The 25,447-nt window shown below is 40.6% G+C and overlaps 1 protein-coding gene across 1 annotated transcript; it reads left to right on the top strand.

The window, feature by feature from the left end:
- The first annotated feature begins 358 nt into the window (after nt 1-358).
- Nucleotides 359-25,310, top strand: si:dkey-40m6.8. The gene is made up of 16 exons (XM_017681809.2): nt 359-832; nt 4,017-4,150; nt 5,173-5,317; nt 5,703-5,776; nt 6,210-6,328; nt 10,169-10,256; nt 11,363-11,511; nt 11,857-11,941; nt 12,388-12,506; nt 12,759-12,908; nt 13,747-20,017; nt 20,591-20,754; nt 21,980-22,113; nt 22,593-22,927; nt 23,161-23,245; nt 23,946-25,310. Exons 1-16 carry the CDS (start codon nt 733-735, stop codon nt 24,068-24,070), a joined length of 8,277 nt encoding a protein of 2,758 aa, XP_017537298.2. The 5' UTR covers nt 359-732; the 3' UTR covers nt 24,071-25,310.
- Nucleotides 25,311-25,447: the final 137 nt, after the last annotated feature.

The following is a 25,447-nucleotide window of genomic DNA, read 5'->3' as shown; positions in this document are numbered from 1 at the left end:
AAGCGTATAGGCGAAAAGTACGAATGCTATTCGAATCCGTTTTGTACAAAATCAGATTTAATATGTGTGTTTTTTCGTGCTAGGAATAACTAAGTATATAAGATTGGATTGGCAAATGAATCGGATTTGGACTGCGTGTGTGAACAGCGCTATTCAGAGCAATGAATGATATCTGTTAGCATAATAGGTGAGGGGTCATGATGACGGTTAATATTATGGTGATCAAGATGGTTACTATGGTGTATTTTAAAATACTGATATTAAGGCTGCTGATGATGGTCTGATTGTGCATGTCGTGTTTGTTCTGTAGACAGTGAAGAATAGAAGAGAGAGTATCAGAAAAGGAGGGGGGGGGGATAACGCGTCTGACGTAGTTACCATTTTCTTGTGAGAAAACAGGCTAGCTGATAAAGCTAGCTAGCGCTCCTTCACCAAGGAGAGTCTGAGTCCGATTATAAAGACGAAAACAATGATAACGCCTCATATTTACAAAGACAAGATTATTTAATAGCCAATAATGAAACTGAGCCAGGCGATACTGAGCTGAGAGGCACAGAGGCGCTTTAGGATCGCGGATAAGAGGCGGAGGAGGCGGAGGGTGAAGAGGGGCGCCAGCAGCATCACAACAACAACAGCAGCATCACCAGCATCATCAGCGGCCGAGCTCCTTTATCCGAGCGGGGCAGAGTGAGGGCAGGCGGCGCGGATGGTTCGCGGTAGCCCGGCGACAGTATGCGAGCACCGCGGCGTTGGGGCACCGTGCTGCTGCTGCTAGCGGGGCTCATGTCCCTCCTCAGCCCGGACAGAGCGCTCGGAGCGCCGCAGAGAGAAGGTGAGACGAGCCGCTGAGTGGGGGGATGGAGGTTAAAGCCGCCTGACCTGGACGGAGACGGCGGGGATGAACGGAGGGAGGCTGGGGAGCAGCATTATAACAGTCCATACTGATATTAGACACTATCATTTCCAGTGCCATGATTCTTGTGTTTTATTTAAAATCCTGGCATTGTGTGCAACGCGCTGGATCGCCGCTTTGCTTTAGCTCGACTGCAGGGCAGGCGGTGTGTCTGGTTATATTTATGGCATGTAAGTTAGCGTCTGTTTTTGCCGTTGATTTCGGTCAGATGCACCGTGGACGGGCTTTAAAACTGTGTGGGAGTAGTCATGCGCGATTAAGCCTTATTTATGTTAGGCTTGCGAAGTAGGGGAATGTGAAATATATTCCTGTTAGCGTAACATTACTCCTCATATGCGACGAAGCTGAAATCAGCGTCTCAATTCTCCAGGTTCTTGTTCGAATTTTCCCGTTCCACCTTAAACGGTGCAGCAGTTCCATTCTGGCGCTTAAGGCGATATAACAGTAACTGCTGCACAATTTAAGGTGGAACGGGGAATTCTAACAAGAAGCTGACTTCAGCCTAATTCATATGCGAAATCTCAACAGAATTATTCATCTTATACTGTTGAAATTCTCTTTTTATATCACGGTGTGATATTAAAATACAGAACGATATTCAGACGTGTCCGTGTTGTGATATTGGGATGTTTCGGCTTTACCCTTGGTTAGTCAGACTGACAGTCGAAACAGGCCTCATGTTTATTTGTGTGTAACGTTATGCAGCTCCTGTCTGTCCATATGACCAGCGGAGACGGTGGGAAAGGAAAATGAAAAAATGAACACTGGACAGAGATACAGACTCTGTACCCGGCTTCGAAAAAATTAAACATTTTTATGTACATTACCGATTAAGCCATCGCTTCTTCGCCATTTGGCTGCCTTTAGCCCTCATATTCCCCAAGGGTGCTGCTATTGTTAATGTCGAGACCAGCTCTACCTACAAACATTAGCCCTGTTTTTCTCTCAGTTTTTATTGCATTTTAAAACCAAAATGTAAAAACACAGAACTGTGAAAACAGCATCAAAAACAGCACGCGTGCCATAATGAACATTTTCGAAAAACGTAATGGTTTTGTTATGAATCACTACTGTTAGCAGCTTGACACACGAGCCGTGTTTTTGACCCATGTGGAGGCATTAGCGGTGTAGAGGAGCATAAAAACCCCCTCATCCTCCCCCCACTCGGCTAATACGCCGCCAATACAACAGAAAGAAAGAAACGTGGCTGAATTTCCTGAAAACACTTTCTATTAATGCAGCCAGTTTCAGTCAGAAGCTGATTTGTGACCGTATTAAGCTACACCAGTAAAATGAGGATGAGGAAAACTCATCTTAGCGTTTTATGGTCATGAAAATATGTTGTATATGATGTGGTTTGTCATTAGAAAGGTTTGCTTGCTCTTATTCGTTTTTTTGTTAATGAATAAAAGTTTATTTTTTAAAGAAAGTGCACGTTTGCCTAAAGATGACTAAAGTAACACATTTTAGGACCATTTAATTGTAACTTTCTGTGACATCATTTTAATGTTTGCTTTTTTCCCAGGGCATCTTTTGTTGAAGGAATCATGTTTTGAAAAGATCTTTACATTTGTGGTTAATATTATGTTTTTTTATTATAAAATAGGATGAAAAAACAAACAAACAAACAAGCACAGAATGCTGATCATTTTAATTGTAAGTAATTGTGAGAAACTCCCAATGCCATGTTTTTCCAATATAATTGTTCATCCCTAAAATAAGGAGTTTTAAAGATTATTGTTAAGTTTTTTATTACATTATTATTTTTAAGTTATTATTACATGAGCTCAAATCATAATTCTGCCTGGCAGTATGTTACCTATCCTGCTCACCGCAGTTACAACTGGACGCAGAGTGGGCAAACGTTTTTGCAATCGGAAACTTATCGTTTGTAGAATATGTAAATTCAACCTCTTTGAATGGGAAAAAAATATTTTGGCTTTTACCTTGTCTTGAAAAATATGCAGTAAAATCTTTTTGCTGTAGATGATGAACAGTTCAGTGTAATGTGAGTATTATTATTGCTTTTTCTTGTTGTGAGACATAGTAGATAATTATTTGTCAAATTGAAAAGTGTATTTGACCCATAAAGTGTCCAGTACTCTTTCTTCATTTCTGCTCTGGTCATAGTTTAATAGTTTTCATAGCTTAATGTCTATGATTGTTCTTCATATATGAGTAGCTCATATTTAGTCTAGTCTTGAGTTTATTTCTGAATCCCTGAAGGCAAATGAACACAAATCTTCAGTTCCTCTTCAGGTTCGCTCCTGATGTCTGTGAAACACACATGGCTGGACGTGATGACTCACAGCTCTGTCAGACACCGTTGGTTATGCCAAGATGATTTTTGGGGACGATTTTGGATGCGTGTTTGTGGATATGCAATCTTAGTGGTAATTTACGTGCCAAAGGTTATTTTAACCCCCGTGCCCTCCTCCCTTCTCTCTTCCACAGATGGTTCACCCCACACATACGAGCAAGTTGAGGTACTCTAATTAAAAATGCCCCCCCACCCCTTCTGACTTGGTACCTTCCCTATCTGAGTGAATCTTTCTCAATTATTCAACCCTTTCCCTTAAAACAGGCCCCACCCCAAAACAACTCTCCAAATGCCTGTCCCTCTCACTCATTAGTGACAAGTACAAGGAATGTCTTGTATTATGAATTCTCTGGCTCCTTTGGTTTCCCTAAACTTTAACCTTTATCTTTCAAACCTCCTCCTTCTTACCCATGCAAATGCTACTCCACTCTGATTTCCTCCGCTGTCTTTCTTACTCTGACCAGCTGCCCAATGACTTGCACTTCATTGGGCTCCTATGTTCTGTTATAACTTTACTGCCGAAAGCTAAACGCTAACCTTATAGCTCCTCTCCCTTCTCAGTGGTTTTTCCCCAGTAGGACTATGTGCTCTCTCTCTCTCTTTCTCTCTCTCTCTCTCTCTCTTTCTCTCTCTCTCTCTCTGTCTGTCTCTCTCAGTTTTTCTTCTGCTGTTTGTTTTACATTACATAATCAAAATTCATCTTTCGCTGTTATCAACAGTAACACTTCTAGCTAACTGGCATACCTGACTTTCCCTTTTCTCTCTTTTCTTCCCCCCTCATAGTTTCCGTTTCACGGGATGGCTCTCTCTCTCCGCCGCCCTACGTTGTCATTATTATCTCTTGCTCTGGCCTGGTCTCCTTCATTCTGCTACTCCTCACCTGTCTGTGCTGCAAACGGGGAGGAGTCGGCTTCAATGTAAGTGTCCTCTCAGATAAAATCAGATTATCGTCTAGAGGGACAGGGCGCAGACAGAGGCAGTCAGGTACAAAGTGAAGAAAACATACAGTGTTGAATTTAAATAGTGGCCCTTTAGCCAGTGAAAGTCTAAAACGATACGTACTGAAGCCTGTGCTTCATGGAACATGGAAAAAACTAATTTAAGATGATGGAAATGCACTATCATGAATTTTATGTGGCTGATTCAGAATTTCTTTTCAGCCAAATGATTTTGCTAGCCTTTTAAGCCAAAGCTCAAGTTGTAACTGAACACATGAAACACAATAGCTCATTTCCAGTACTTTTTTATTAGCAATATGGACAAGAGTAGTGCTCTTTAACATGCCAAACTGGTATTTCAATTTTAAAATTTAAATCAGTTCTCTATTTAATTAACATAAATTAAATAAAGTTCTACATCAAATGTGAGAGGCAAAGTGCTATTTAGCATATTGAGTCCTCTTGGCTATGACATTTTCACTAGAACTGTAGGGGCTACATTAAAATACAGCACATGTGCACTTACTAGGCTCACGTTATTTCCGTCATAAAATTGCACCAAAATAAAAACGATAAATTGGCAGATTTTGCTTTTGAACATCTTTGAGACAATTCGGATTGTGAATTCCTACAATATAATATGCAGCATATAATATGAGGAAGTGGAATAAAGCAGTTGATTCAGAATGTTTGTCAAATGGAAATATAACTCATTGTGCAGTAACCTTGTACTTAATTGTGTAATTAAATAATTATGCATTGTAAATGTATATCAACACAACAGTAATAACTCTAGATTTATAAGAGTTAAATACAGATTCCAATGTCATTCCAATGTATCACTGTAATTGTGTGTGAATAAATGTATTCAGCATACAAAATGAGACTGCATGGTACACATACACTTGGAATTCATTGCTGTTTTTTTTTCTTCAGATATGTTTTTCCTTATGGAACTCTGAAATTAATCTCTTACTCTCTGTTTCTGACTGTCCTTTCAGGAGTTTGATAATGCTGAGGCAGAGGAATGTTCTGGAGGCTCCAGCCCAGCACCTGAGGACAGCCTGTCTTCCTGCCCATCTCTACCAGAGGTCTACACGCTTCCTCTGCGAGACCGAACATGTCCAGCACTGTCCAACGGCACAGGTGCCCTCTCACCCACAACCATACTAACAAACATACAGGTAGCACTAAGGCACGCAAACACTGATAATACCCAACCAACAAGTAGTACCACAGGTAACACAGGTAACAGGTAACACCAGATCCACTACATAACACATAGGTAGCACCAACTGTGGTATATAACACACAAGTAATATATTCGAGCAGTGCACAATTAAGATATATTCTAATGCCATATTTGATGTCTTAAGTAATGAAGCATCAGATATGCTTACTATGCAGCAGGAACATACCAGCCCCCTTAACTAGCACACACACAGCATACCCACAGTTATTGTTCCTTCTGCGTAACTCACAGACACTAATGCTTCTTACCCCTCCTTTCTTTCTTCCTTCGGTTCCACAGACTCCAGTTCTCAGTGTTTCCGGAGACACACCCTCAACTACCTGCAGGAGATTGGAAATGGATGGTTTGGAAAGGTACACCTAATATGACATATGATAATAGAAATATTTAGAAATAAGTGCTCCAGAGAGGAAATGTGATAGCAACAGTACAACAGCTTTGATAACATTATATAATCAGTAATGATCAATAGTCTAGATAGTATTCAAAATATTGGAACCCTATCTGTGTGAAATTAAGAACAACATAATACAGACTCATCTGCAAGTGAAAATGGGAAAATCTCCAGACTGAGGCTCAAAAACTAGTTTTATCAAATTAGACAGCTGCCAAATTAGACAGTTACACTGACCCAGATTTCGACTGGGTCTTGCTTTTGCGGAGTCGTCCAGTTTCCTTCTTTGGACAGAAAGGAAGATTCAATGTGGTTTACTGTCTGTGGTCACCTCCTCTCTTGCAGTGTGTCTTAATTATGCCCTTTTCTCTCCCCCCCGTCCTCCCTTGCAGGTGATCCTAGCAGAGGTGCTGTGTGACTGCAGCTCCTCTCAGGCTGTGGTGAAGGAGTTGAAAGTCAGTGCTAGTCCTCTGGAACAGCGCAAGTTCCTGGCAGAGGCTGAGCCGTACAGGTTAGAACTTTAATCAAGGCAGAAATTTTAACTAAATGTGTCTACAGCCTGTGATCTTTCTGCACAAGTCCAACCTGACGTGAGCCATGGTACTACATTTTAAATCAGAATCTGAACCCAAACTATTCTCCATTCCCTTGTCTCCCTGTCACCGGCATACAAACCATGAGTAGTTATAATAAATAATAGGAAATGAAAAAATATATTAAATCTGCAAAAAATATTTTAAAATATATACAAATATATAAAAAATATAATTAAAAAAAGTATTTTGTAGTACTTTGATATACAAAGATTATATTATGATCTTTTTAAAACTAAGATATATATGTAGTAATAAGCTAATATATATACAAAATCACAATTTATAGAGTACTTTCTATTGGGAGATGGCTGTCCCAACCTCTAATCTCTACGTTTCAGCCACTGAAAATAATACTCATGTTTTTCTCAGATCCCATTGTTTTGTAGTAAATGTGTCTCAAAGTCTGAAAATCAGTGTAACTTTAACACTTCATTACTGAAATACATATTTTCTGCAATCATGTATGCTTTTTTGTGTTTTAATGAAAAATATTTCATTATATGTGTGTACAACTATTCAAAGCAGTGTTTGCTGGTCATATACTGGCTCAAAATTAGCATGGCTCAAACTACAATTAGCATAATTAAGATACTGAGTCACTCAAAGCAAATGCATTTTAGTCTAGAGTCCAAGGGAGTTAAAAATCCAAAGTGTGTGTCCAGCTCTCGCTTTGGACCAGGTCGCCATTTTTACCTTTAAATAAAGTGTGATGTAGAACTGCAGAGAGTGTGGGACATAAGCAGCTGATATTGTGGCTTACACAGCTTGTGTTCAGCAAAAAGGCCAAGTCTAAGTGGTGCATTTTATAAACATATTTCACAAAAATGACACATTTTTACAGTATAATTTATTTGAGTTTAGATGTACAGTATCTCACAAAAGTGAGCACACCCCTCACATTTCTGCAAATATTTTATTATGTCTTTTCATGGGACACTATAGAAATGAAACTTGGCTATAACTTAAAGTAGTCAGTGTGCAGCTTGTGTAGCCGTACAGATTTACTGTCCTCTGAAAAAACTCAACACACAGCCATTCATGTGTAAATAGCTGGCAACACAAGTGAGTCCACCTCACAGTGAACATGTCCAAATTGTGCCCAATTGTGTCGTAGTCCCTCCCTGGTGTCATGTGACTTGTTAGAGTTACAAGGTTCCAGGTGTGAATGGGGAGCAGGGCTGTTTAGTGTTTTTTTGTACAATTCTCTCATACTGACCACTGGATATTCAGCATGGCACCTCATGGCAAAGAACTCTCTGAGGATGTGAGAAATAGAATTGCTGCTCTCCACGAAGATGGCCTAGGCTATAAGAAGATTGCTAACACCTTGAAACTAAGCTATAGCACAGTGGCCAAGGTCATACAGTGGTTTTCCAGGATAGGTTCCACTCGAAACAGGCCTCACCAGAGTCGACCAAAGAAGTTGAGTCCATGTGTTCATTGTCATATCCAGAGGTTGACTTCAAAAAAGTGAGTGCTGCCGGCACTGGGGAGGTTCATTGAGGGATTCCAGCATGTACTGTGACATTCTGAAGCAGAGCATGATCCTTTCCCTGCACAGCAGTTTTCCAACTCGACAATGACCCCAAACACACCTCCAAAATGACATCTGCCTTGCTGAGGAAGCTGAAGGTAAAGGTGATGGTCTGGCCAAGTATGTCTCCAGACCTAACCCCAATTGAGCACCTGTGAGGCATCCTCATGCAGAAGATGGAGTAGCGCAAGGTGTCTAACATCCACCAGCTCTGTGATGTCATGATGGAGGAGTGGAAGAGGATTCCAGTAGCAACCTGTGCAGTTCTGGTGAATTCCATGTCCAAGAGGGTTCAGGCAGTGCTAGATAATAATTGTGGTCACACAAAATATTGACACTGAGCACAATTTGGACATGTTCACTGTGAGGTGGACTCACAGCTATTTTGACATGAATGGCTGTGTGTTGAGTTCTTTTCAGAGGACAGTAAATCTATACGGCTACACAAGCTGTACACTGACTACTTTAAGTTATATCCAAGTTTCATTTCTATAGTGCTATCCCATGAAAAGGAAGAATAAAATATCTGCAGAAATGTGAGGGGTGTATGCCCAGCGATGGACTGGCGACCTGCCCAGGGTGTAACCAGCCTCCGGCACCCCCCCTCCCCCCCACGACCCTGAGGGAGAAGCCGCTTTGAAAATTTGTGTGTGTGTGTGTCTGTGCCTGTGTGTCTGTGTGTGTGTGAGGGGTGTGCTCACTTTTGTGAGATACTGGATGAGCATTAAAAACAGTAACAATGGTGATTTAAACAGGGAATTGAAAATTCTGACACTGAAACTAAGAGCTCTGGGGCGAAACCAGAGAGAAATAAGTCATTATTGTAGCATGAATCAGTTCATTAAGTTCAGCAACTATGCAAATGCAATACAGTTATAAGCTAAACTGCTGTCCAGGGATTTTGCCTTGTTAACAATGTGTTGCTTACTTTACTGAAGTCAAAAGATCAATGTGCTAAAAGTCCTCTTTTGAGATGCTTCATTAGCAGTGATGATAAATAGAAGCCATTCTGAAAATGCTGACTGACCATCATTTGTGTTTTCTTTGCTAAAAGGCCTGTACTGGCTCAGTATGCTTCATATTGGGAGCGGATTGTGTTAATTACATACAGTGATGATTTACACACTTTAATATTTTGCCCCATCATTTGAAAATAATTGAAGAAAAACAAATCACGTGAAATATTTTGTAACTTTTAGTAAATATTAGCTACCTTTCGCATTAATATCTGGCAAGTTGACTTTAGCAATTAGTTTGAATCGTAGCCAGTCACACTGTAGGATTTTATTGTGGCAACAAATGATGAAGTGGAAAATCAGGCTAAATGCCTGTTTCAAATATCTGTGGGAAAATGTTAAAGATCTTAGTTTTAACAGTAAAAACACAATACTACAATTTCTGGTAGATTGGCTGAATAAAAGACTGTGAACTGCTTCTGGTGAAGGGCATTCTTCAGAAATCTCTCCTGGCAGCAGGATCGCCTCCTTCCTGCTTCTACTTCAAAATTAAAAAATGTTTAAATCAACCCAACTCATTATTCCAAATGGTGGATTTCCACAAAAGGTGATGAGTTTGCATGTATGTGATTTGAATGTATTCCAGTAACTGATCACCTTATTTATAATTATAATGTATCTGTAATGTTATTGCTGTCTTTTTGCAATGGAATACATTTTTTTTGTTTATGTAGCACTGTCACATGTATTCAGTTCCTACCCAGGCCTGTGTATATACAAACAGATTTAACATGTTCTCAACTACATATGATTACTATGTGTGTGACAGGAACACATACATACCAATGATAACATGTAACAAAATATCATGTATTTGAATGATCCTATCAAACTATGCTGAATTTGTGAATAACACTCAGTGCATTGTCTGTGTAGAGAATACATAAACTCTGCATAGAAACTGGGCTACTGAATGCTCCAACAGCACAACTGACCTATATATTACTCCCAGTTTGGGCTATAACTACACTTCCCATGCCTCTCTCCTTTTCTCTCCCTTTCCCTCTTTCTCTCCTCATTCCAGTATGGCCACTGAATTCCTCTCTCACTTTTTTCTAACCCACTCTTTTTCTTTCACCTAGATGTCCTTCTTCGGCCTAGTATACTTATATTTCTCTCTTCCTCTTTCCCTCCCTTCTCTCTCTCTCTCTCTCTCTCTCTCTCTCTCTGTCATGTCCTCCCCTTCTTCCTTTTTTAACTTGCAGGAGCCTCCAGCATCCCAACATCTTGCAGTGTTTGGGTCAGTGCAGTGAGAGCTTTCCCTATTTACTGGTCATGGAGTTCTGCCAGCTGGTGAGTGCTCTAAGCTCAAAGGTCTACTTTAGCACACAGCCCTTACCACTATAAACAAACCACACATTAGATTCTGGAAATATAACACACAGGCTCTGATTGAGAATTATACATTTACAAAAAGGCCTTTTGCATAATATGTACAGCACAATAACAGTGAAATGTGTGTTTTTATAATCTAAAGGATTTATATTTATGTTTTTAAATGTTTTAACATTTTGACTTTATTTACAAAAGAAAAGTTTTAAACAGGAAAGGTATTTGTGACATGTCTATAAGTATGTAGTTTCCAGCAACCAAAAGGTGTTCAGCATATGTGAAATTCCTTCAAGGGCAATTGAAAAGCATCCCAGGAGGCTCCTTATGAAGCTGTTTTAGAGAATTCCAAGAGAATGTGAAACTGCATCAAGGCAAAAAGTGGCCACTTTGAAGAACCTTGAATACACTGTATGTCCAAAAGTTTGTAGACACCTGGTCCTCTGACGTTTCTTTTCAAAACAAGTATATTAACAGGGAGTTTGTTGCAGTAACAGTCTCTACTCTTCTGGGAAGTCTTTACACTAGATGTCGGGATGTTGCTGTGAGGATTTGATTGCATTCGGCCACAAAAGCATTAGTGAGTTCAGGATGATTAGTTCTGTATCACAAACGCTACTTAAACTCAAGCCAGAAGGTATTGGATGGTGCTCCATCACTCCAGAGAATGCAGGTTTATTTTTTTCAGAACCCATTGCTGGGCTTTATACCCCTTTAACTAATACTTAGCACTTGGCATGGTTATCTTATATATCTCATGTGTAGCTGCTCCAGAGCATCCAAATCTATTGACAGTGCTTTTCTGTGGAGATTATACAAGATGTGTGTGTGCAACTGATTGCGTGTGTCAGCTATGGTTGCACCTTAGAGATGAGATATGAGATAGTTCTGAATATATGTTATTTTTTTTCTTTGATGTCTTCACTATTATTCTAAAATGTGGAAATAGTAAAAATAAAGAACAAAAAAAGATGTTTCCAAAGTTTTGAGTGGTATAATATATTAACTTATATATCTTTTGTGGGATAGCAACAAAACAGTTGTAGCTCAGTTATATGTATGACTTCCAGGGGGACCTCAAAAGGTATCTAAGAGCTCAGAGGAAGTCAGACGGCATGACGCCAGACCTTTTGAACCGTGACCTCTTGACCTTGCAACGAATGGCATATGAGATCACCTCAGGCCTCCTGCACCTTCATGAGAACAACTACATACACAGGTATACACAGATGAACCTCACTTCATCTTTCGTATCTCCCTTCAAAGGACATAAAGTATGAACAAGGAAACTAATCTCTGGAGCAAGAGCAGGGAACCTTCCCCATTACTACCGTGTAACTGCATAAACGCTCTATGTAACATACAGATAACCCTCCTTTCACTCAAGTCAAACGTCATCTGCATGGTTTATGAGCCCTGCTACCCGAGCAGCCCTGCTTTGAATAGTTGTTCTTCAAACATACTCCAGTTTCAAGAGGTGTCAGGTTGCATTACAGTGAATGTAGACTGATGTGTGAAGATTTAAGGATGTAAATGAAAATGGATGCTGTCTGCCTCCCTCCAGTGATCTGGCACTGAGGAACTGTCTGCTCACCTCAGATCTAACGGTCAGGATTGGAGACTATGGTCTCTCACACAATCACTACAAGGTACTTATCATGCGGCATTCATCTTGAGAGCAGTGGTCCTGCTAATCTTCTATTAACCTGCATGTTGTGTGCATGGATGTGTCTGTGAGTGCAGAGAATTTTAGTATATTCAGGTTCTAATGTATGCATAACTGCACATTATATACTGTGGCATGATTACTCAAATCACAACCATAGATTAAAGTATATTCCTTGACATTGTAGACACATTGTACTTTTTTGGTTTGGATTTTAAGAGCTCTATTATTTGGTTTGGATTTTAAGAGCTCTACTAAATTTAGAACAATTTTCAGCATAAATTTGTCTTGTAACTATTGAATTACAACATCACAGAAGACTGATCAGAGGATTTTGTATTGCTCTTAGCTCACTTGTGTTAAAAGAACACACAATCTGAATTTCCTGAATATTGACTGATGTGATGTTTTTTTCTGTGCCACTCACAGGAAGACTACTATCTGACTCCAGATAAGCTGTGGATCCCTCTGCGCTGGATCGCCCCAGAGCTGTTGGAGTTCAGAGGAGGATTGATGGTCACGGACCAGACCAAGACTAGCAACGTGTGGTATGGACAATATAGATCAGTCCGAAAGACCGCTGTTCAGTGGATCAATCAATGGATTTATTAAAGATTATTTTAGATCACTCGACTATAAACCAATGACTTCTGGAAGAGCTTGAAGGCAACACCAGTTTTGAGATACTATTTACATATATTCTGGTATAAATGAGCTTCACTTGTAAACGATTTTTTGCCATAAGTTCCCTATAATCAATTTGATGTTAAAAAAATCTACTTTTTCTTTTTGATTGACAGGTCTTTAGGTGTGGTGATTTGGGAGCTATTTGAGTTTGGCGCTCAACCACACAGACATCTGAGTGATGAAGAAGTCCTCACCTTTGTCATTAAGGAGAGGCAAATTACACTGGCCCAACCTCGCCTTAAACTCTCCCATGCGGACTACTGGTCAGTTTCTCTTATCCCTTTTTATTAGTGATTAAAGAAATGGTTTGGCAAAAAAGATTTACACCATTTTTTACTTACCACAGATCTAGTCAGTCAGCCAAGACATGTACCAACACTGACATCAAATTTTGGTTCTTTAGTTAAACCACTAGAAGATGGTAGTTCTTCAAACCTGTTCTGTAAATACATCCACAAAATATCTCTCAACTCCCTTGTACAGACTTGTCATGATTTAACTTACTGTGAACAAGTGTCGTGCCAATTCAGACTCCTCAGGAGATTGTTAGTCCTCTACATGCATGCATATCATGCAGGCGTACAGTAGGCACACAGGCATACCATATACAATCCTTTGAACACAGCTGACTTTCTAAGTGAAAAGAAGTTAACCCATTCTCTTCAGAAAACAAACTTATACATAACTTAATGTTTAAACCCTAATAGTTTACATCCCACTTTGAATGCATCATTTCTGTTTATTTCCTGTTAAACATAAACAGTAATTGTGCATTAAAATGTACAAAGTGCACATTTGAAAACCTGGATGTAGTTTGAGCAAGCTGATAGAAGTTTTGGGGTTGTATTTATGGAAAAGATTTGGGTAACTGGGTTTGTTAGAGTTTGTTAGAAACATTAACTTTGTAGCTCCAGCACTAAACTACTGGGCTGATTGACTACATCTGGGATAAGAGTAAATTAAATTTTCTGCTGAACTATTCTTTAAAATGTACTTTTATCTCATTCGCAGCTTCAGAGTAAATTGGGGATTACAATAAAATGGAAATTTCTTAGCAAATCAAAACAAGAAAGATTAACTTAAGGCTTTATGTGTTTTTAGGTATGAAGTCATGCAGTCATGCTGGCTTCCACCCTCTCAGCGTCCAAATGTCAATGAAGTCTTTATTCTCCTCTCCTCACTGCTGGCTGCGGAGCAAGGGAGGACTGTAACAGAGGATGAGGATGAAGAAGAGTTTGAAGAACAGCACGGCAGAGGAAGGAGAGGGGAGAGCGAAGAGTCTTTTGAAAGACGATGGGATTCGCTCCGCCCAAATGCATTCCACTCAGCTGCCAGAGTACGGCAGAGAGAGAGAGATTACAGCAGAGAAGACGGAGGTTTCAGAGGGAATGGTAACTCCTTTCCTCTGCTGGATCCTGTGAATTCCATCACTCCTACTTCATCTGAGCTTGACGACATCCTGACAGTCACTGAGACTAGCAAAGGGTTAAATTTCGAATACTTCTGGGAGAAGGCCCATGGTAGGAGGGGTTACAAACCTCTTCCTCCCCCTCAACCAATTCCTACTCCTAGCTCTGGTCACAGGCAGTCACTGGATACGCCCACCGTTGTTCCCGTCATCAGTGCTCGTAGCCCCTCGTTAGCCAGCGAGTACTACATACGCTTGGAGGAGCACACCCCGCAGGATAAGTCCCCTTCTCTTAAAGGGAAAGCATCCTCATTACGAGCAGATTCAGTTAGCCCAGGGGATTTGGAGTTAGTAGAGATTCGTACTGGGACTCTAGGAAAGGAAAGACCTACTTTTGGTTACCAAGACAACTTTGGACGAGGTGCTTCTCAGACAGTTCAGACTGTGAGGTCCAGTGAAGTCCAGGTCCTGGTGCCAAACACAGGCCTGGTTGAGTTTAGTAAAGAAAGTTGCAACAAAGTGACAGATTTTGCAGTGGTAGATGTTGGAGACAGAACAGAGGATGTGAAAAGAGATCCAAGCCTGAGGTGCTCTGGATCAGTAACCTCACAAGTACCCATCCTCCCTCCAAAGCCCCGCTCTGCATCCACCTCTTCAGGCAGCCACTTACACTCGCGACCCCTACCTGTTCCTCCTCCGATATATCCCCGGTCGTATGGGTTAGGTCACTACAGTGGATCCTCTTACCCCATGGGCAAACCGGAGACTTCAGATCCATTGTTTATGAGCAGTTGTTCATCAAAAGGCAACTTTGATCATTTGGGATTCAACCGAACACATCAGACGTTGCCTCCATCTCCATCTCTCTCTCCATCAATCCCCCCATCTTCTGGAGGACCATCTATGTATCCTCCACCTCAGAGCTGCCCCCCACCCCTCCCTCCCCATTATAGACTCCAGAGGGGCTCCTACCACCATTACTCTGGAGAAACGTTTCCCAGACATAAGAATGCTGCAGTGCACTTACAAAGAGACCCATTAAGCTGTGACTACGCTGACATGCGAACTGCTGAGAGAAGCTTGACACGTTCGCAGTCCTTGCACAATTCAAGGGATGGGACAGATTCATACATGAAAGAATCCTCAATGGGCAGAGAATCATCCTATTCTAGAATGATTAGCTCTCAGTCCATGATCCCAGAGTTTGAAAGAATGTCCTCCTCCAGCCCAGCATCCTCAGAAGAAGATGATGATGATTCCCCCTTTATGTCTCCGAGCAGACCCAGTGGTGGCACTAGCATTGAACACACCAGCCTGGCTGATGATCCTGCTACGACCGAACTTTTCTCTAGAGGAATGAAACGAACCCAGTCTCGTCTTGACACCATTCTACCAGCCATCTGGAAGGAAGATGCAGAGATGCATCGGGAGCGAGTTGCAGCAGCCAGGAAATCCCCAATACATCTGTTCCTGACAGAAATCTCCAATGAATCCTCAGACACAAACATTGGACAAACCTCATGGGGCAGGGAGAGTGACAGGGAAAGTGGATTTAAAGGGTTGCGACGCTCCCAATCCCTTCTTGCTGAGCTAGACTCAGCGGCACATTCCTGGGGGTCAGACAGAGGGTCACTGACTGAACAAAACAATGGTCCAAAGAAGAGGGATTTGTTCCTCACTGAGATTGACACAGCAGTATCAGATTGTGAAGATGCATATGACGGTGAAGGGGGAATCCCAGTGTCCCGCTTTGGAACCACACCCTTCCCTTATGCATGTCCCCAAGACTTACCAACATATGCCGAAGCAGAGGAAGCATATTCACAAGGAATGAAGCGATCTCGCTCCCTGCTGTCGGAGATTGAGACTGCAGAGCCTGAGGCAAAGAAAGAGGAAATGACAAGAGAGGAGTTTCTAAGAGAGATCCAATCAGCTGAGACGTTTCTTACTGAAATAATAACGAGGCAGCGCAAACAAGACGAAAGTCTGTCACCTATAGCAATATCACCTGAATATGAGACAATATGCATTGACCCAGAATCCTCGCAGACTATAAGATTTGAGTCTGAAAGATCATCAGAAAATCCCCTGAGTGAGACGAAAGAGGCCATTTATGCTCAAGTTACCAAAAGAGCTAAAAAAAGTGAAATAAAAGTAGCAGTGCGTCCAGAAATTCCAGTCCTACAAATAGCGACAGAATTACAAAGCCTAAAGGTGGAGCAAAAATTAGCCCCTGATACTAATCTGGCCAAGGCTGAATTAGATACAAAGCCTCAAAGCCCTGTTGATTTTGTTCCTTTAGGCATCTTGCCTAAAACAGGGCTTCTGATGGACCAGGTGTCTCATCTTATGACAGGGAACGATACTGAGGTGACTGTCAGTCAAAAGGAAGTGTTTGGACCCAGTGTATCCTTCAATAATAAAATGTCTGGGAAAAGACCAGAACTTGAAGTTCAGCCTTTGTCACATGATAGCTCAGGTGAGATCATAACCCAAGTAAGTGATCAGAGCCTCTTGACTGATAATACTGAGACCATTAATGCAGTTACTGAGATGAAGAGTACTGAGGGTAGCCCAGTGAATCTAGACTCAGACAAAATGTTTAAGGCAGAAGCAGGGACTCAGTGTTATGATTCATCTGAACGTGCAGAAAAAACATCTAGAGATTTTCCTGAGCATGCCAATTTAGCATATACCACTGTCTCCACAACTGAGACTGACTGTGGCACAGAGACATCTTCTACATCCAGTGAGAACCCTACTTTGACTGAAAGAGGCAAAAATTCAGACATCAGATATGATAGTTCAGAAACAGAAATCTCAAAGAATATAATTTCATATCAAACAGGTATGGATGCATTCCCGTTTACATTGGCAAGGGAACCAAACTCTGATCAGTCCCTGTCCACTATTACACCCACAGACTCCACCTTATCACCTCTTACTTCTAGTTCTATGGACTGCCTCATACCTGGAGACTCATGGACTGTTGGGGGAGGCTCTGGCTGGAGGGTCCTTGGGACTGAAACTCCCCACCGGGACTCTGCCTACTTCTCAGACAGTGATTGGGATGCCGGTGAGGGTTTACCCAGAAGAGGGAGCGATGGATTGTGCTCCTCCCGTCCTGGCAGTGGCAGAACAGGAGAGAGAGGGGGAATACTGAAGGAAATTGAGGAAAAGACAGAAGTGGACGATGACAGTCTAGTATGGCATGAGAGTTTGAATAACAAAGCAAGAGACAAGGAGCATGTTCAAAAATTATTTTCAGATAAAATGGTTATAAGGAGATCTGGTGATGGCATCAAGACAGTGGAGGTGAGCGATGCTGAGAAGAGTCTCAAACACAGTAGTGACGATAATGTTTCTTTGGACTCAAAGTCTGAATGCACTGCTGAACTTTTTGACAAGTTGCTTTCCACCACACAGGACAAACCCCTGAAAGGGTTTCCATACAGCAATGGCTCACAGCTTAATTTCCAAATGTCATCTTTTGCCGATTCTGGTCAAGAAATAGATCATCAATCATATTTGAAAGCTAATGAACAAGAAATATTAGATGCTTCAAAATTCAAAGAAATTCAGAAGCAGACACCAATGTCAGACAGTAATGAATCTAGGTTATCTCAGTTTTACAGCATTCAGTCAGAAACCTCGCCATCCATTAACAGCATCCATATGAATGAGAAGTCCTGCATTGCAGGCACACAGTGCAGCTTAACCCATTCCATCTGGTCAGAGACAAATAGTGAAGTGACATCAGTAACAAAGAAGCAGACACTGGATATGCAAGATATAGATACCAATGAACTGGGCTTGAGAAACCTATCCTATATTGAAGAAAATGAAGATGAGCAGGCTATGCTAAAGTCAGAGACTGAAGGGCAGTTAGCTGCAGTTGAGCTTTGCTTCACAACAAAGAAGTCTCCAAACACTGAACAGGTCACTTCAATGGAGACCTCAAAAAAGGAATGTTTTTATGACTTTGTTGAGGAAGCTTCAAATGGACTTGAACTGAGGGCAAAGGAATTATGGAATGATCTTGAGGATGAAGGCACAGGTGGATGTTTAAAGGGAGAATTTGATTGCCATCGATTCCAGCAAGGAGATCTTCCTTTGTGGTCAACTGAAAATGACCAGTGGGCGTCAGCTGAAAATGAACAGTGGGCCACAGCCAAGACTCAGAGCTCTGAAAAAGAATTAGTGTCAGAGTTTCTCCCAGGTTTTGGACAAAACAAGTGGGATGAGGAGGAGCAGTTGGTTGCAGGCTGTGAATTTTGGGAAGAAGGAGCAAATGATGAACTAGCGAAGAGTGAGCCTCATCCTACCATTATGGAGATACATGAAAATAGCTGCAATGATGAAAGCCTAGAAAAGTCAGATTACACTGCACAGCAAACATTTCCGAGTTGGGTTCAGCGAGGTCCTGAAACTCAGCAGACACCACTGCAGATGATGGTTATTCATCAGGAAGAAAACATTGAGAATCCTGACATGGAAAACGGAGTGCCAGAACATGAAATGAACTGCATAAAAGTTGAGGTGGATAATTTGGAGAACCCAGAGCAAGAACCTCTTCCCCAGTTTAATGGTGTTGAAAGGATAAGCTCCAGTCCCCTAGGTTCCAAGGTGTATATACAAAATGAAGCAGGTGAAGATGGCTTTTTGGACATGGAAGGGAATCAAAACTTCAACAGACTGGCGAACATCCTTAACAAAGAGAATGAGGCAGGTGAAAGAGATGGTGTAGAGCACTCTTTATTTAATGACTCTGTGAAAAATCAGAATGAATCTCATGCTAATCACAACAACATTTGGGTTACAACACCATTTGAAACTGATGAAATGAAGAACTTGGTCTTTCCTTCCACAGGAGAATTGTCAAACTCAGCATGCCCAGCTAATACTGCTGTTAAACCCCACTTAACTGTATTATGCCAAGACAGTTTAAACAGTCAAGCTGACAGGCAGGATAATGAATATCACTGCCAAACACCAAATAGGGAGGGAGGGGGGGATATATATTCTGAAAAAGATAAATCAGATTCTCTGTCTTGTCCCAGTCTCACTGTTAATATTGAAGCAGAACCATGTACAATACATACAGGCAATGTCCAGTGCTATTCTCCTGCCTTTGTGTCTGTGGAAATCTCAGACTGTGATGCTTCTCAGCATCCAGAGATGAGTGACTGCCAAGGCCCTAACAATTTTCCAAACACAGTGCACCATATAGAGATTAAGTCTAGTGCAAATTTACACAGTGCAGCTGAACAACCGTGGCCTGATGTTATAGACCATGAAGGTCTATCAGTCTTCTCTATTGATGCTGATTCCTTTGATCAGTCTGAAAGAGAACGTTCAGCCAACACTCACAGCAAAGGGATCACAGCCAATTTAGGACAAAAAACACACATGTCATTAATCAGTGAACATCAACCTTGCCTGGTTTCGGACTGTGTCAATGAAGATGACAGAAATAGCGTGTCTCACCCATCAATCTCTCAGAGCACCTTGAACTCCATTCCAGAGTTGCTGATCTCAGAGTGGAAGGATTTAGATGAGGAGCCTTTGGAGGATTTCGAAAAGCTAGAGAAGTTGTGCTGCATTTCTGGAGATGAAGATATTCTTGGAGATCTCTTCTTGGGAAACCTGGAACTGCTGGAATCTTTGAAAAAGAGTGCTAGCACAGAAGAAGGCCAAGACATCTCTGGGGCTTCAGAAGGCAAGACCAGAGCTGAGTTGAAAGAAGAGGTTGATGGAATCTCAGATATCTCCATGGCAAAATCACAAGACTTAAAGCAGAATGAGAAGGACTCTCAGAACTTCTCAGAAGACTCTCAGCTTTCACTGGAAAAGAAGGTGGCAGTGAACGTCTCATCGACTGTTTCGCCCTGTCATTCAGGTGAAGGCACCAAAGGTCAACGATCACTGTCACAAATGCCAACAAAAAATGGGCTAATGATGCAGGTAAAGGATGAATTGCACATTAAATTTAAGATAGAAATATATTGGGGATTGGCTAATTGAATATCTAAATATTTAAATGAACAGTGTTTAGACATGGAGAACGTTCGATATTATCATGCATGAAAAACAGAAGGTTTAACATTTATTTATTGTGTTCAGCTAGTTGGGTTGATTTAGTGATTAATCTTTGCATTTTAGCCATATGTGATTTAACATACTACCATGTGGCCAACAGAACGATAACTCAGAGTGATATAACTGCACTTAGAAGTTGCCAGTTTGCATAATGTGAGATTTGGCATCAGCTGCTTGTGTCCCAACATTCTCTGATCTTTTGTCACACTCTCAGTCGAAACTTATTTATACTTGGCAAGGCAATACACAATTTATAAAATTTGTTTGTTGATTATATCATTTTATTAATTCAGTATATTCTAATAACCATGGCCATCCCTAACATGTATCAAATACGTCTGAGTGACTCGAATGGAATGATTTTTTGAACTCGAATGGAATGATAATGGTATTTTTATCTGATAGGAAACCACAACATCTTTCACTCTTCTTTTTAAGGTTTGTGAAGAAAAACTGCAGTACTCCCTCAGTGAGAATGTCAAAACCAACGTGCTCTGGGGGTCTGCCCTCACTGACAGCGTCATTCTGCGTCCCTGGGGAGACACCAGCACTGCCACCGAGAATGATGCTGCTAAGGAAAAAGCCTCCCAAGACACTGAGAAGTATGTTGTGTAAACATAAATATATATGTATTAACGCTCTTAAGTTCACCGTTACAGTCTTGAGAAGTAAGTACACCCCACAAAAAGTTTTGACTGTTTAACTTCAAGATCAAGTGCTTATGTTTAAAAATTGGAAAACTGTTAGAGAATATCTTGAAGAAATATGTCTTATTTAAACCTCAGATATCTTGTCTGGTTTGCCATTTGTTTTTGAAGTGTGTTGTATCATCATGCCTAGATGAAAACAGGCCTTCAGAAAGAAGGTTGTAGAGTCTGGGAGGGGGGTTTAAGATTTCCAAAATATTAGAAATGTATCATTCCACTGTCCAGAAGACCATATACAAGTGGAAAAGGTTTAAAGTCACTGCCAATGCATTCATGCGAAGCCAGCCGAGCAAATTTAACCTGAGAGTAGGCCACAAAATACTAAAAGAAGTCTCTGATTTCATCACATGGATCTGCAGGTCGACGTCAAAGTGCATCCATCTACCATTATGAAGAGACTGCACAAATTTGACTTGTATGGTTGTGCATCAGGAAGAAGCCTTTGCTATCTAAACAGAACATTGGGGCAAAACTAAAGTTTGCTAATGACTATCAGGGCAGGACTTCAGAAACAGTGAACAGACGAGTCAAAGATAAAGTTCTTTGGCCACAGTACCAAAAGCCATGTTTGGCAGAAACCAAGGACAGCATTTGATCAGAATAACCCCATACCAGCTGTAAAGCATGGTGGTGGAAATGTTTGGGGCTCTTTTGCTGTCTCAGGGCCTAGCCAAACATTGCTCTATTGGGAGAGTTCTGCATGAAGGACTGGGCAAAACCTTCTCCCACTTGATGTCAGAAGCTGATTGACAGGTATAGGAAAACTGACAACAATAGTCACTAAGGTGCACTTACCGAATGATAACATCTGAAGGTTTGTTTTTAATAAATGATTGCAAATTTCTTTTGTTTTTTTTCTATTATATATTTTACCTATACACACTACACACTAACTGAAGTTCAAATACTGTCTACATGTATTTCAAAAGAAACTTCAAGGGGTATAATTACTTTTTAAGTGATTCTGGATGCCTGTTGGTTTAGTCTTTAGAAATCACAACACATTAGAACACATGACATTTCTCCCTTTTTGTTGACTTGCACCTTATTCTGAAAATCTCTGCACACTGCATGCAATTTTGAATGTATTGACTTCTGCTGATTTTATCTGTCTTTTCAGTAAAAGGGAGACAGGACCTCCCATCCCAGTTTTATCTAAGAATGAAGATGCTGAAGTAGAAGCAGAGACACTGACAGTGATGGAGCAGCCTGAGGTCACACCTGCCCTGCCTGCTACTAACCAAGCTATGAAAGGTACTTTTAACATCAAACACCAATGAAAAGAATCGACTAGATCTACATCAGCAATGTTGATAAATTATTCATTGACATCTAAATTTGTTACAGTTTCACTATAAAAACTAGGAGACACAATACTAATGGTATTAACGGCACAGGTTAAACAAAGAAGGTATTGAATCTCACTTTGTCCTTAATAAATGTATAGCTGTAGCTTCAAATAACTGCAGTTCTGTTTCCATTTGGGGAGGGAGAGCATGTTTCACATTCAAACTTAGGTTTTCATAAAGGGGGTCAAGTAAACATAAAGCTTTGTTCCATGTGTGCTACCAATCAGATTTGCTCCATTTAATGCTTTAGTGGAATTGGACTAGACAGAGATGTCACGTGCTGCCTTTATGGTGGATGGAATCACGATTAAGACTGTGTGGTGAGAGTTCTTCCCTGGTGCAGTGTTTTCTGCTTATCTCCGCTTCCATTTTTCTCTTTTCCAGCTAAACTGGCCCGTCTCTCCCTCTCGCTTCCTCCACTGGCACTCTCGCTCCCTCTTTCTCCTGGCCCCAAAGGAGGATTCTGGGACGGAGGTGACCACAGAATGGGTCGGAGGAGGGGAGTTTCAGCCGGAAGTGATCCTGAAGAAGAAGAGGAAGAAGAACAGGAGGACGAGTCCTCCAGGAAAGTTATAATTGTCACAGAAACAGACGTTCACAAGCGAGTAGGTCTGCGGAGCTTGCTGAAATCACCCAAGGAACCCCTGGACAAAGAGAACCGTGACCATGGAAGGAATGTGTCTTTTTTTGATGATGTCACAGTCTATCTTTTTGATCAGGTATGGAAAGTGACCAATCAATCATTCATTCCAGAGCCTAAAACATTTCAAGGAAACTCATAGTAAAAGCGTATTGTCTTAAAGCCTTGTTACGTTTCTACTCTTTTTTTGATCTTTGACCCCAGTGCCTGTCTATTTGTGAACTTAAATAGAAATATTACCATTGTAAATTTATCATTCTAGTCAGACAGCCTTGCAGACTTCCCAGTCACCTGCAAAACTTTATCTTGCAGGAAACTCCAACTAATGAGCTGAGTTCGGGCTCTGCACCTACAAGTCCATCTCCTCTTGGAAAGCCTGCACATTTCGATGGGCTTGGTGAGTTTAATCTGAAGTCTGAAGCATGCTGAAGTCAAAATCTCCAGAGGGCTCTTCAGAACACTTCAACACAAAATGTCACACAAAACATTTAGAATTTATGTATATATACATTTAAAGAATACACAGATATCTTTGTACTATTGTGGGTAAAAATACAAGCATAAAATATGTAAGTGTTCAATTTCTGTAACAATATATGCCACTACATTCATATATGCAAATTAATTTACTTTCTCTTTTGAGAACTGCTCCCGTTTCACTGCAGATTCACTAATATAAACGTGCTTCTCTTAAGGTCCAGACTGAAAGTGAGTTTGAGTTACGTGATTTGATTTATTTTTCACGAATCAGCTCTAAATTTAGATGCTCTCGTTCCTCAGCCCCTCTCGGAGTGCAAAGCCGTTCAAAGCTCTGCCAAGTCTATTTCTGGACCTGAAAAACTGAGCTTTTGTATCATAAGAAATAAGTAGATTAAGTGTAATACTGCTGTTCCTACAATGAAGATTAATACCTGCTTTACACTGCATACTGTAAAGTTAGCAATTTTATAGTGAAGATCAACCAAGGCTATTAGTCTGATTGCATAAATTTCTTAAAGTGATGAGTGTCTGTTACTAACACATTGCAGAGAGAAAAGTGGAACACTGATATGAAGCATTACTATTTTCATCATCAAATATGCTTTCTTGCCCATCAGGAGCGAGCACTCACAAAGCCAGCAAGAACAAAGACCATGTGAAGCCAAGATCTCCCACAACCATTAGTTCAGTCCCGTCATCACGCTTCACAGTCAGCCCTGCCGACGACCCGCATTTGGTGTGACCCACTCCTTCCACACACCTGGAGAAAATGTAGCTCTCTGGAGTGACAGAGTTGTCTCTGCAGTCACCGATAACCGTGGTGACTTCTGGAGGTTATTTTTTTAAATCAGGCTAAAGAAAGACTCCTGTTTGCAAGGCTGGAGATATTCCAGGTTTTACTTTGCTGCAGGAGCTGGTCCACTCTGTGCGAAGAAGGAACCTCTACAGCTGAGCAACCTGGAGCTATGTAAAATCTGAAATGGAGTTTACGGCTATGCAATGGGAGTCTTATTGTGTACCAGCTTAACTGCTCTATTTTCATAGCTTCTTAAAGTACATTTGTATTCTAATCCTCTTTTACAGGAGGGGAAGCACTTTCTTTGACCAGTACCTGTCTATTTGTGGGCTTGAATACAAATATTGCCATTGTACATTTGTTCTCATTGCAGTCAAATATCCTTGTAGGCTTGAGAGGGCAAACCCAACCTCCCTATTTAACAGTGCAGTGCTCTTTTAGTATTTGTACAAATAAATAGTGAATTCCAACGGTGTACAAACTCATTTTAGAACCATTTATTTTAGATGTATTCTTAGAATGCACGACAAAATAAAACTGCTACCTACTGTTATGTTTTATACTGTATTTTTTATTGCAAATTGTTATTTATTTCTGTATTCATTTGTTTACTTCATTGTTTATTTATTTATTTATTTATGTCTTATATGTCTGATTCATTATCTAAAAGTTGCACCTTTACTTTGCAGTGTTTTTGGATGTTGCGCATTCTTTTAATAAGTTGCTTCATCCCTCTCATTGAATAAAGCCAGATATTCCTTAAGCATAAATGCTTTGAAATATTTTATATTATTTACCTATTTCTAGATGTTAATCTGTATCTGTCATTTAGTGTGTCTGTTTATAAATGTTATTTTTAACAGTGTATTTGACATGTTCTCTCCATTACTTATGTTCAAAGCAATTATTGTTGCTAAGCATGGGCAAAAAAAGGGGAAATCATCAAACATGGCCATGGTTTTAGCTACTGTCGATTCATATTATTTTGATGGTCAGTCAGTGTTGAAGGTGAACCAGATCATTTGTAAAGTCGCTTTCAGCGTCTGTTGCATTGCGAGGTTTATTAAGGTTCTGCGTAACCTGGGGAGATAAAATCAAAATGAAAAACAAACAAAAAAAAAAAAAAACATAAAAAAAATCACATGGAGACTGTGAAACATTTAATGAACTGTTTGATGAAAATAAATTGTACTGGATTATAATACTCTGCTGTATTGGGTTTTTGAGAACTATTTTAAAATACCAAGTAAGCTTGTAGATGATTCTAAAAGATTGGTTATAAAATTATATATTAAAACTTGATTAATTTGAACATACTTAACT

The sequence above is a fragment of the Pygocentrus nattereri genome, chromosome 3 (genome assembly GCF_015220715.1).
Source record: "Pygocentrus nattereri isolate fPygNat1 chromosome 3, fPygNat1.pri, whole genome shotgun sequence".
NCBI lineage: Eukaryota > Metazoa > Chordata > Actinopteri > Characiformes > Serrasalmidae > Pygocentrus > Pygocentrus nattereri.
Note: the sequence above shows the minus strand (reverse complement) of the source record. Positions and strands in the feature narration are given on the sequence as shown.

Coding starts and splice junctions, on each gene's coding strand:
- si:dkey-40m6.8 (XM_017681809.2), top strand. CDS start 733: ATGCGAGCACCGCGGCGTTGGGGCACCGTGCTGCTGCTGCTAGCGGGG. Junction 5,777..6,209: donor GAAATGGATGGTTTGGAAAG/GTACACCTAATA, acceptor CCTCCCTTGCAG/GTGATCCTAGCAGAGGTGCT. Junction 6,329..10,168: donor GCAGAGGCTGAGCCGTACAG/GTTAGAACTTTA, acceptor TTTAACTTGCAG/GAGCCTCCAGCATCCCAACA.